Below are 13162 nucleotides of genomic sequence, written 5' to 3' on the forward strand. Positions count from 1 at the left end.
CGAAATTCTACCTAACAATTGTTGTTGATAAAATAGATCAAGTTCTAGCAAAATGCTTATTGTCATACAACTATTTTTACCCAAAATATGATGTTGTATCTCAACGTTAACAGATTATTTATTGAAATGAAACTAAATTTTATATATAAAAACTAAATTGGTTGCTAAAATAATGAAATTTAGCTTCGATTTTATTTTAATCAATTTCCACACTTCCACAACAGATACAGCACAATCTGCTGTACTCAGCCGGCAGTGAACGCGATAAAAATATAATTAAATAAAACATAATGTGTGTTTAAATTATCATTTTTTTCCTGACACTTCTGCTACTATACAGTACTATAAAACTTTTATATCACTTATTTTGTTTTTACCTAAACTAATATACTTAAACTTTGATTCCACATTCAATATTTTCTAAATTTTATGTTTAACTTTGCGAATCTCGATAAATTCGAAAAAAAAAGTGAAAGCACGCAACTTCAAAATTCCGTAAGAAAATTTGTTTTCCTTGAAGAAGCTTCTTATTTTCCAGGGGCAATGGCAACGGAAATATTTTTCATTACTTTTTATCATGGAATATTTATATTTCATGCGTCTTAAGCTAAAAATAAATATATTTTGGGGGGAAAATGTTTGCTACTTCGATTATAACCTTCAAACTTAAGTTAAAAATATAATTACATTATGTATACGAAATATCTTTTAGATAGAAATGTAATTATGTTTCTTGTATATTTTTAACTGAAGGCACCATTCCCCCAAAAATTCACATTTTAGCTTGATGACTTAATGTATTTCAATACCACATATTAACAACTTGAAGGCGAAGAACAATGGGACCATCACCAACTTGGAGTTAAATTTTGAAATTTAGCAATTTTGGTGACAATTTTGGTGATAAAAGCATTATCTGCTTTCTCGAAATTTCGAGGCTTTAGAAAGTGGGTTATCCAAAAGTTCACGAAAAGGTTGAACACTTTTCCCCTTCAAAAAAGTATGTGATGGTCCATTTCTATTTTAATAGGCAAATCAAGCACTTTTTGTTATTCAGAATCCCATATTTAATTCTAAAAGGCAGAATTAATTTTTTGAACAATATCTGTTCATTAACACTTCGGCTGCTGCATATTAGAATGAAATTTTGGCATCTCTTATACTGTGCTCTTAGCCAAACTTAGGTTTTCTCATTCAATGTTTCTTAAATTTTATGTATAATTTTCCAAAGCACGAAAACATTTATTCAGAACAAAAATTCGCAACTTTAAAACTCCAAAAGACAAAGTTTTTTTTTTTTTCAGAAAGAAACTTTTGTATTTTCTAGGGACAATGACAGCGGGAATATTTTGGATAATTTACTATCTCGAATGGAACAGTATGCAAATAACTTAGAAGCCCTCGTAGAAGAAAGGACTGCAGATTATTTGGAAGAAAAAAGAAAGGCAGAAGATCTTCTCTATCAACTGTTGCCAAAGTAAGGCATCAAGCATTGCATTAAAATAATTGCCTTCCTCTCAAGATTTTCTCATCCATTTTATTTTTGGTCCTTTTTTTTCTATGCGTCGTTAGTGAGAAAAACTGCTTTGCGAATTATCTTTAAGTAATTTTCTGAACGACGCTATTTAAATCTATGATAGTTTTATTGATTCTAAAAATAGTTTTCTCTCCAAAAAGTCTACTTTGATAGTTACGCGTTTAAAAAAGATTTTTTCAAATCTATTTAGCAGATTTCACCCCCTGCTCATTTTTCTCAACAACTCTTGTAATTGCTTTTCATTCATCTTATTTTTGCTAACAGAGCATTTTTTTAAAATATATAATTATTGTTGTTTTATATAAGATTTAAAAAAAATCGCATAAAATAATCATCGATACTTAAAAAAGGGAGCCAAAGGAATACGAATTGTCTGACTAAAAAATAAATAAGAAGTAATTTGACTCTGTTTTTTTTTCAGGTTCTCATGATTGTTATCTACTTGAGTGTGAGTTTATAATATTAAAAAAAAAGATTTTTTTAGGGAAAAATAAGTTCATCAGTGGATAAATAGTCAACATTTAAAGCAAAAAAATGAACGAAATTTACTTAAATTTGAAATAGTTTTCGAACAAATTGAAATTTTGAAACAACTCACGTTATGTTAGCAAGTAAAAGTGGCTCCATCAGCAAGTCAAATTTTAGTTCCACAGTTGATCTCCAGTGGGTTACAGATTAAACAAACATGGTATTTTTTTTACACGTTTACCAAAAAAGTTCTCGAACAAGTAATGGAATCTTATTTTATTTTTCTTACTTCTTATTTATGTACGAATTTATGCATTTTTTTTCTGGATATCATCGTAATTTCAAGTTTTTAAGTCTCACAGATTTAGTACAGCGAAGAAAAATGCAATGTAAAGCAAAATATATAAAATTAAAAAATAAATAAAACTGAAAAATTCACAAAAATAACATTTAAAATAGCAGCAACTTCGAAAAAAATTGATATTTAAAAAAAAATACTTTATTAAATTTATAAGCAAATACGGTCCTTTCAACACGCCAAATTTCAACCCCACAGTTGCATTCCTGGAGTTTGCAGAGTGGCCGGCATGGTATTTTTTCCTTACATGTTTATCAGTAATTCCCGAACCAATTATCGAGTATTAGTTATTTTTTACCATCTTATATACCTGTATATTTCTGTATTTTTTTCTACAATAGTTCGTAATTTCAAGATTTTTGATCTTATCGTTATCGCTTTGCAAAACATAATGTAACGTTAATTACAGTGTCGGAGGCCCTTATGGCTTTTTAATGTACAGAGATATATGCTTAGATTTTATTTATGGTTTCTCTCAACATTAAATCATCTCAATACCATTATGCATTTTGCTGAGAAATTGTTGCCTTATTTAGCTATTTACTATACAGAATATTTTATTATGACCTTACTAAACATGTATATTTAGAATTTTCACCAAAACAATATATATGCTAAGAATCGCGGATTTATATATAAACGAGGAAAAAAACAAAAACAGTATCTAAATATAATGAAATGCTTAAAAACAGAAAAATGAAAATTTTATAACTGAAAGAAACAGAAAAATTTAAATGCAAATAACAGGAATACTTTCAAATATCATTAGAAAACAACAAATCAAACTAGTTTTGCTGTTTTTCTTACGTCTTCATTAATTTGTCGATCACACATTTTGATAGTTTTTTAATGTTTTTTCCTAGCTTAAATATTTATTTGCTTTCCCTGATGAGCTTACTTTTTTGACAAAGATTCATAAAATAAATATATTTAAGGTTGATGATTATAAAAAACCTATCTAAAAACTTTATATTGCGTTTGAAAATCAAATAAATATGTTAAGCAAAACCTCTTTTTGCTCACGAAAAATATAAAATCCGTTAAATTTAGTTTTTGTAAGCACGTCAGACGGATTTAAATATTTTATTTATGTTCGTAACAAAGCAAAAAAAAAATTTGATAAAGAAAATTGCTTTACAATTTTTTATGACTGTAATAAAATGAGTTTAAATCAATAAATTCTTTTAGAATTTAAAAAGAGTACTACAGGATTATTATGTATTTCTTGGAACATAATACGTGATAAAAGTAATTGTTATTATTATTAAACAAAAGCAGTTTAGTTTAATACATAAGTTGACTTTTTTTCATTTAAAATTATCATCTCTCCCGTGATTTCATTAAAAAGAACTAATTTATTTTGCTTGATTTTTTTTACTTTGTTACACATGAAAATTTGCTCAGAAATTTTAACTTTGCACAACAATGTATTTATTTATAGCTAATATTAATTTTAAATAATATTAATTTTAAATAATATTAATTTTAAATAATATTAATTTTAAATAATATTAATTTTAAATAATATTAATTTTAAATAATATTAAATTAAGTTAATATTAAATTAAGAACACATAATAGTTAAAATATACTTTTTAAATGCAATCGAAATGAAATTAGAAAAATAAACTTACTGCAGGTGACCTGGAAAAAAAATCTTTTGTAGCCTAAGTAACAAAACTACTTACACTGAGACAAAAGATGTGGTTAAAAATATCACAATACAGTAAAATTTACCGTGTTTCTGGCTCTATGGAAACACTTAAAAGCTCGGAAATTTTTACAGAAGTGCTTTGGTAATGAGTTTGGTAAAATTAACAACAAAATAAAGTTTTATAATATGAAATAAAATTTGATAAATGTGGTGATATTTGGTCATTTTATCATTATACATTAGAAAATGGTATAAAAACCAATTATTTGTCTCAATTTATACTTGTTTGTCCTTTCTTCCTTTTATTACAAAAGTGTGGTAATAGGAACAATACTTTTAAAGCCGTTACGGTAAAGCTTCAAAATGAGTGGTTAAATATAGTACATTATTTTTATCCACCAGAATTATGATTTTTTTTAACCATAAATGCCATCATCATTCATAACTGTAATTTTACAAGAGATTTTTCTTTGTGTTAGATATTCCCTGTACTAAGGAATGTATTTTTCCTAAAATTTGAACTACTATTCCTTATTTTTCCGGAGGAATATAATATTTTCTTTTTTTAATATTCACTTCAGATTCTTAAAATCATCAATTTTATTTTTTTTATCAGATCAGTGGCAAGTCAGCTTATAAGAGGAGAATCAGTGACAGCTGAAGCATTTGATGGAGTAACCATCTATTTTAGTGACATCGTTGGATTCACAGAAATGTCTGCAGAAAGCACGCCTATGGAAGTAAGTTTTTACCACAGAATCTCTGGTAAAACAACGCCTTTTTTTACATCTTTTTTTACGCTGGAAGAAAACGTCTAAATGACTTTAACATGCTAAACATAATATGGTTTTAATTTGCTTCAAAATTGTATTAAATTGAACCGCAATATTACATTTTATTACATTACGGAATTTTTCATCTTTAACGGGAATTCGATTTTGTTTATTGATTAATTAGAGAAAACACAGCGGAAGCAATTGATGGAGTAATTAATTATTGTATAGGCATCTTTAAATTCTCAGAAATGTCTGCAAAATTTACGCCCATAGAAGTAAGTTTTTTTTTACCACAGGACGCAATATTTTACGTTTTTTATCTCTTTTTACACGGGTAAAAAACGTCTTAATGACTTTAACAAGCTTAACCTAATATTGTTTAAATTTATGTTAAGGTCTACCGTAATATCATATTTATTAGATTTTATTACAAAAAGCACAAAAGGATGTGTCACGGTCATGATATTATGGTGCAATGTTGAACTTATGTTTTTCTGAGAGCGCAGATTCGTTTCTAAAGTTCAGCGAAAGAATTTTTAACAAATATTAAATTACTTTATGAAATTACTTTTATATAAATTACTTTAAACTTTAAATTACTTTAAAGTAAGAAAAATGTATCGAGAGAATAAGTTTTTGACGAATATTTGCTTCAAACTTCAAACTATGGAAAATTATGAAACAAAAACAAAAGTTACATTATGAAACACATGTTAAAAATATTCTGTCTAATTAATTGAAACTGTAAACAGTAGAAATAGCATATAAGTATAATAAATTCGTAATATGTTCGATCGAAGTTTTTTTTTTTACTTCTTACTCTCATGTTTATGTGTACGAAATAAATATAATGCTTTTTGTTAGCAAAATAAGTTCATTTTCAAAAATATTTTATTCAACGTATGCTTCTTTTTATTGGATACATTGTTATATCAATACATTTTATTGAATATTAAGTAAAATTTCTGAAATTGTTTTTTGACTCACTCATCCACAGTTTATTAATAATAATATTTTGCAATCGAACGTGTTTTTTTAAAGTTAATATGAAAAACTAAAATTAATAGAAAATTTAATTTTCGATATTTAAAATACGTTTGTAATTAAATTTGGATAAATTAAACTTACAATCTATTCTAGTTGAATAAAAAAAACTCAATTATTTTTTATACCCTAAGGCAATTGTTTCAGAATCAAGCAAATATTCATCGCTGCTTAAGCATTCAAATAATTTTAATGAGCGAATTTTTAATGAATAATAAATTTTCCCTGATCAAATAGATCAAATGAAGTTTTGAAAAGCTCTTCATTATTACTTCAAATTGATATCACGATTTTATAGAAATTAATATTTATTTTCAACAAATTTAGCATTTGAAGGCCTCTATGACTATAGGTTAAATTGATAACTATGTTATAAAAACAAACATTTTGTATATTTACATATTCCAATATTAAATTATGTACTACGATAATATTTAATCAAAAGAATTATTATTTTACAAATTCATTTATTGATTTTAAAGAAACTATATAATTTTAAAAAAAACTACGCGTGTAAATGATTTTGTGTATATTTTAGTTTATTTGCTCAAAACCATGGCTTACTGAAAAGCTGTTATCTGTTTATTCTGAAAATCGTTGACAAAAGCACAATGAAATACTTGAAATTAATTAAAATTTAGAATAAATATACTTTTTACTTGATTATTCTTTTCATTCAAAAACAGCATTAGAAGATTTAAAATATTTAGTGCTTAAAAAGGATTATTATGGAATGATTTAGAAATTATCCCTTAATCAACCGTAAAATTCTTATTTACCTTATTTTCTAGGTGGTTGATTTGCTAAATGACCTTTATACTTGTTTTGATTCAATTATCGAAAATTTTGACGTATATAAAGTAAGTAGAATCATTTGAAAATTTTGAATCATTTGTAAATTTGTTTTCATAAAATCACTAATAAAATTTTGCTCATCATTTTTTATAAATATACATTTTTTCTTCTGATCACACAACATTAATTTATTCGCACTTTAGTTTTTCCAACAGAAGTTACAATAACAAATGTATTTCTTCTTAAATAAGAAATGGCTGAGTCAACAATGATATTCTCGTTTAGTATGCGTTTGCTGCTGATTACGCTTTAAACCTTTATAAATCACCTCTTATCCGCATCATCAATCTTATTCGCGGCAACAAGTAACAAAGATTTCATGTTGCATTTAATTGATTGTCTTTTGAGTTGATTACTACTAACTTTTATCCACAGTCGTGAAAATATATAGCTTTTTATCTGTTTTTTTTTGTCCTAAATAAACTGGGCTATAGCCGTGTAGAAGAACTTTTTGAGCTTATCTGCATTCCTATCTTTCTAAATCAAAATTTTTCTGCGATCAATTGGAGACTAATATTATAAAAATTAGGCTTACTCAAACTTATAGCAAAATGTGAATTTGCTAGCAGTATATAAAAATTAACTTAAAGAACTGTAACTTTAAATTTAGGTTGAATCGTATGTAATTCGACCTAAAAAAGATGTTATGAAACCATTATTAAAACATGTAACTAACTAAAAAAATATTAAGTTCGAGATTTATACAATAAATATATCTAAGATATATGCACATTGCTCACGAAACAATTTTAGGCAGCTTTTGAAAAAATTTTGCTTACCCAAACCTCCGAAGTTTGCACTTGTAAACATAGGATAAATAAAAAATCTACACATTTTTTTTTTCAATTTTCCTTTTAATTTAAATTTGAAATTTACTCAATAATACCTAAAAAGGAAAGAACTTTAAATAAAATTCATATTTGAAGCATATAAATATCAAATCCAATTATATAAAATATAAAATCAAATTAAGATATCAAACCGGATATCAGATTATCTCAGATTCAAAACTGGAAAAGTGGTAGCATTTTAAAATTTAATAAAATTTTTTTATTAACTAAATGAGATCTTTTAGCCACCTTTTTTTTAAATTTTAAGTATGTTTTCAATCCGTATGAATGTATTTCAATGAATAAAATTGAGCCAAAGCCTACAGTAAAAACTTTTTCCTACAAACATTAGCTTCCGTAACCGCTTTATCCAAGCAATGCGCACAGGTTGCATCTGCATGAAGAACTGCTTCAGAGGTGACAGACTTCAAATTCATTTGACTGATTCATTTTTGCTGACAAAAAGGGAGAGATAATTCCTGATCATGGGGATTAGCGAAGCATCAATGGGCATCAATATGGATATAATAGAAATTCTTCTCTTGATTTCTATTATGTTCAGCAATTTTATTTATAATAAAAATGAAAAAAATAAATGGGGATTGTATTGTTGGCAGTATTATTATTATTATGAAATCTGAGAAAAAAAATAATCGGCAGATGGCATGATAAGCTGCTGCACCCACTGCTGTGAGGGTTTCTGCTACCAAGGTTTTGTGTAACATGAAGGCACTACAAAAATTTATCATAATTTATTTTGCTGATCAAACGAGAATATTTCAAGTAGTAAAAGGAATGAAACACGTTATACTTCCTCTCAAAATGGGACACGTTAAACATGGAATTTCTAAAAGTAGAATATGAAAACCTAGTACAATCAAATCCCACTATAGTGAACACGGTTTATAGTGAACTCCCGGATATAGTGAACGAAATGTTCTGTCCCGTGCCTTCTATACACGTATAATGGTATTTTTTGTGGATATAGTGAACCAAAAATGTGAGGAAGATGGATATAATGAACTTTTTTCTGTCTTCGACTGATTTTTTTCTTCATTTTTTTTTGCAATAATTTTGAAATTTCTACTTCAAAATAAATACATATGCCGATTTTTAAAGCCATCTATAGAGGGGACTGTAGCGAAAAGCATTTTTTCTTGTTTGCTTCTTTTATTTCACTTTCCCATCCCTAAACAAACCAAGTAGATTTTTCCAACCAGGCAGATGATGCACCTGTAAGGTGTCAGTGGGATCAATATGCATTTTCTGTCAGAGGGAATGAGTATTTATTCATTATTGGTCAAAGGGTTGGACACTGTGCTGATAAGGCCCTCATTTCAACTCCTTTTTGCTCACAATTCAGTTAAAAAAAAATCCTGCTAACAAGTGTCTCAAGTTTAACTATGACGAGCAGTAAACGCAAAACGTTCTCCATTGATGATAAAATGGGCGTAATTAGAAAAATTTAAAATGGATGCAATCAGGCCGATATTTGCCGGGAATTTAAACTATCCAAATCTGCAGTTTGTAACATATGGAACAATAGGCAATTAATAATTTCTGTTCATGAAAAAAATTTAGATGGTAGAAAAAAGTTGAGAAAAGTAGATCACAAGGATGTTGAAGAAGCTTTGCTGAAGTGGTTCAACATTCGAAGAAGCAGCAATCGCCCAATATCTGGACAAATGTTGATGAATTTGCAAATAGCAGTTTTATGAGACTACTTTTATGTGCTCGAATGGCAGGTAAGACAGGTTTAAAAAGCGGAATAACAGAAATTTAGGAAAAATTATCTGAGTGTCGGGAAGTGTTTGCATATCTGATGTTAAGGATTGCTCATCAGCTAAGAATAACTATTTTTTTTTCACGCAAGTTGAAGACTAATGAAAAATATCACATTTTTTGCTACTACATAATATTTTACAGTTATTTATTTGAATAATGTGTAATAAGAGGGAGGAGTTTGGGTACCATTAGTTAAATTACCTGCGTAACAGATATGGTGGACTCCCGGCTATAGTGAACCGAAGTTTAGGTCCCTTGAAGGTTCACTATAGCGGGGTTTGATTGTATTTTATTTATTGTCATATAATTGTCACTTAAAATCAATATTTGAAGCTTGTTCAGAAAGTATTTTAACTCAGTTTTGTCAGTGTGAAAGGAGAATCTTATAATCAAAATTTTCGACCTATCTGTGAATGGTTAAAAGTCTGCTGAAGCTCTTTTCAGGATCCCAATGAAAATACCAATCATTTCACAAACGCTACCAGCAGAAATGTTTGCTACATTATGATCAAAGAAAGGTTACTTTAATTAAAATTTCGACTTCTATTCGACTAAAATTTCGGCTTCTATTATCAAGAATTCTTAAATAGCGAAAATAGTTGGGATAGCTAAAAATATGATCCCTTCTTGACCTTTAAAACCAGAATTTTTCCTCAAGTAGAATCGATTGTTAATCGAAATTATAGCCAATTTCTGACAAGCTTTAGTATTCAAAACTTAACCTGGGCTTTGTGTGTTGTTACAAAACAGTTTAAAGTTGACTTTCAAATGTTGCAAGGAAATGTATCGCAATTTGTTGTCAAATAAAATGTTTGCCACTTTACAAAAAAATAAATATATAAAAAGCTCATCGTCCCCCCCCCAAAAGGAAAAATAATTGAAAATAAAAAAAATAGGAACTATGTCTTTCAAGTGAGTTAAAAATATTTTATCTTTGTCATGTCTGTAGCAAAATCAATAATTCTATAATAAACTTTAATCTCTGTCTAAAATCTCCTTGATGTCTTTCGAAAATGATGTACCTTACGTATGCAACTAAGAAAACCAAACCAAAAACATAAGATGAAAAACTATTTCACACAAAATTATATAATTCATTAATTTTTTTTACAGTTTGATATAACTTTATTATTGCAGCTTAATTAAATTACTGTATTAAAATTTTACAGATAAAATTTCTTTTTAACGATCATATAATGAATTTAAAGAGTGACATTTAGGTATTTTTTAAAATTAGTTTATTGTTACAAAACTAAACCATTGGAATGGATATGCTAAAAATATTTATTTAATACAAAACTTTAACCTTAATAAATTTTCTCGCACTTAAATAAGATCTTAGACTTTCAAATATTTTTATATGCTCAGTATAATATCTCTTCCTAACTGGGAATTTATTTAATTGTCTCTAAAAATAGACCTCTGTTTAAAATGACATGAGGAGAAAAAAATCACAAGCGTTTAATAAGACAATCTTTTGACAGTGACCTTTTCATTCTGGAAGTTTTAGTGTCAGATGGAATTATTTATAGACAGGTGTCAGGTAAAGTGATTTAGAGAGAGTGAGATACTATAGTAAGACTAAAAAAAATCTGTATCCTATTTTTAGATTTTCGTAATGATAAAAAATTGATGATAAATGAGAAATAATAAAGGCACTATTATGTTTTTTTAAAATGTAAGCAAAATTCACATTTTTAGTTAAAAAATTTATTGTAGGTATCGTACATAAAGAAATTTTGCCGAAATATTAAAATTGAATGAAAAAATCTCAATGCTACAATATAAAATATTAAATATAGAAAATGCAAAAATACACGGTATTTAAAATGATCTGAATGATTTACACTAATTTTATTCTCAGTATCTTAATTATTAAAATTCATTATACAAATTAAATTTATAGTAAGAGTTAGTTAGAGTGAGTTATTTTTGTAATTTTGGAATCATGATCTTTTTTCAAAAATATGAAAAAAAAATTCACAAACTAAAATCTGGTAAATTTACCGTACTATATAGTAGCAAAATTTTTGGTAAAACACAACAACATTATTTTGTTAATAACCGTTTTTGTAAATATACGGTTTATAAACCATTCATTTAATAATTTTTCCGTTGATATGGTAACGGTTTACTAAAAATTCTGGTCTGATACAAAGCTGAAAAGTAAATTTAATCACTTCTAAAGATTTTAAGCAATCTTCTAAGATAACATGATAAAATAACCAAGTTTTATCACATATTATAAAACCATTTTTTCCCTAATTTTACTAAACTCATTTCCGAAGAACTTCATTAAAAATTTCCCAGCTTTCTGGTGCTCTCATCGAACCAGAAACAAGGTAAATTTTATCGTATTCAGGTAATTTTGACCATACGTTTTTATTCAGTGTCATTGGTATTGTTTCGTGTGTTTTCGATTCGAAAAATGATTGCTAAACGTATAACTATTTTATACGTATCTAATAAAATCAAATAACTAATAGAACTTAGTATATTTGTAAAAAATATTTATTTGAATTTAATTTCCTCTAAAAAGTACTACTGCAATTAATAACTTCCATTTTTCGAAGAAATTAAAATTTAAAGATGCGTTTATACGTATCACGAGACAAGATTCTTTCCTACAGTTCGTGTCTATAAAACAGAGCAAGTGGTTACTGGAAGTATTGGTAGATTTATTTAAAAAAACTAATTGTGAAATTTAAAAATTAAAGTGGTTGCAAGAGTAGCAAAACTTAATGCGAAAAAGAAACAATTAAATAATAAAATTTAATAAATTTCGATTAAATTAAATAAAATTGAATTAAACTATAAATTACCAATCTTCAATGATAGATATAGATACCTTCTACACTCGGCTGGTAATATGCATGTTAATTTGTCATTTATCGGTAATTAGTTTTTATACGAAAATATGAGAGGAAGATAGAACTTGGTTGGTAAATCCAGAGATGTTTCGATTAATTTATAAAGAAATTGCATACCAAACACTCTCCCTTCCCACCTTTAAATGTCGAATTTTTTAGTTTGTTAGGAAAGGCTTAAACATTTAAATATTTTAAACAAAACTCCACGAGTAGATTCATGAGGAATAATTATTTTCTTGAATCATATCAATGCATTTATGCTTTAACTTAGATGCGTTATTTAAAAAAAATATTCATGAAAGTTAATTACTTAAATAATATACTTTATTGTGATACCTATTTAATTCTCTACGAATGAGAAAGGTATTATAGTACATATTATTCAGTAATCTTAAAAGCATTTATATTTATTTTTATTTATTGCAAGATAAATGAAACATTGAGATTTTTTTAAGACAATAATATTTTTCTCAATTTACTGTCATTGCATTTATGTGATTGAGTATATCATATACCTATATTTCAACAACAATTGTAAATATTCATGCAAAGAAATGGGGCACTTTTTGTTTTTCTTATGATTAACTTTATATAATGATTGATGAGATTCGAATGAATATCAGAGTTATAATAGCACATTTTTAAAGGGTTTACTCCTTACTAGTAATAATAAACCGTACTTCAAACAGAAGTTTAACTAACCTGACAAACGCAAAAAGCAATGTGGGCTAAAGCACCAAAGAAAGTACATGAATTAACATATTATAGTTTCAACCAAAAGTATTACCTTTTTTTGTTGGATAAACTAACCTGGCTTTGTTTATAAATGCCTAATGCTTGCCCCTTATCGTACACTATATGACATACATACAGCATTAAGTTCAATTCACCATATTAGAAGAGTACGAAGAAATACTACCTTGTTGCTTTTGCAAAATGTCGGCTCCTTATCATTAGGCGGTTTGTGTTTTTTCAATAGTGAAGA

At 27.1% G+C, this 13162-nt stretch overlaps 1 protein-coding gene across 2 annotated transcripts in view; it reads left to right on the forward strand.

Moving 5' to 3' along the window:
- LOC107448012 (atrial natriuretic peptide receptor 1) overlaps positions 1 to 13162 on the forward strand; it is a 573894-nt gene that overhangs the window by 548795 nt on the left and 11937 nt on the right. For both annotated transcript variants that reach the window (XM_087159148.1, XM_087159149.1), the window contains exons 16-18: positions 1328 to 1477; positions 4634 to 4757; positions 6629 to 6697. In XM_087159148.1, the coding sequence (XP_087015274.1) occupies positions 1328 to 1477; positions 4634 to 4757; positions 6629 to 6697 (343 nt within the window). The remainder of the gene's footprint in view (positions 1 to 1327; positions 1478 to 4633; positions 4758 to 6628; positions 6698 to 13162) is intronic.

The sequence above is a fragment of the Parasteatoda tepidariorum genome, chromosome 3 (genome assembly GCF_982258835.1).
Source record: "Parasteatoda tepidariorum strain Cologne lab strain chromosome 3, Ptep-v5.0, whole genome shotgun sequence".
Classification (NCBI taxonomy): domain Eukaryota; kingdom Metazoa; phylum Arthropoda; class Arachnida; order Araneae; family Theridiidae; genus Parasteatoda; species Parasteatoda tepidariorum.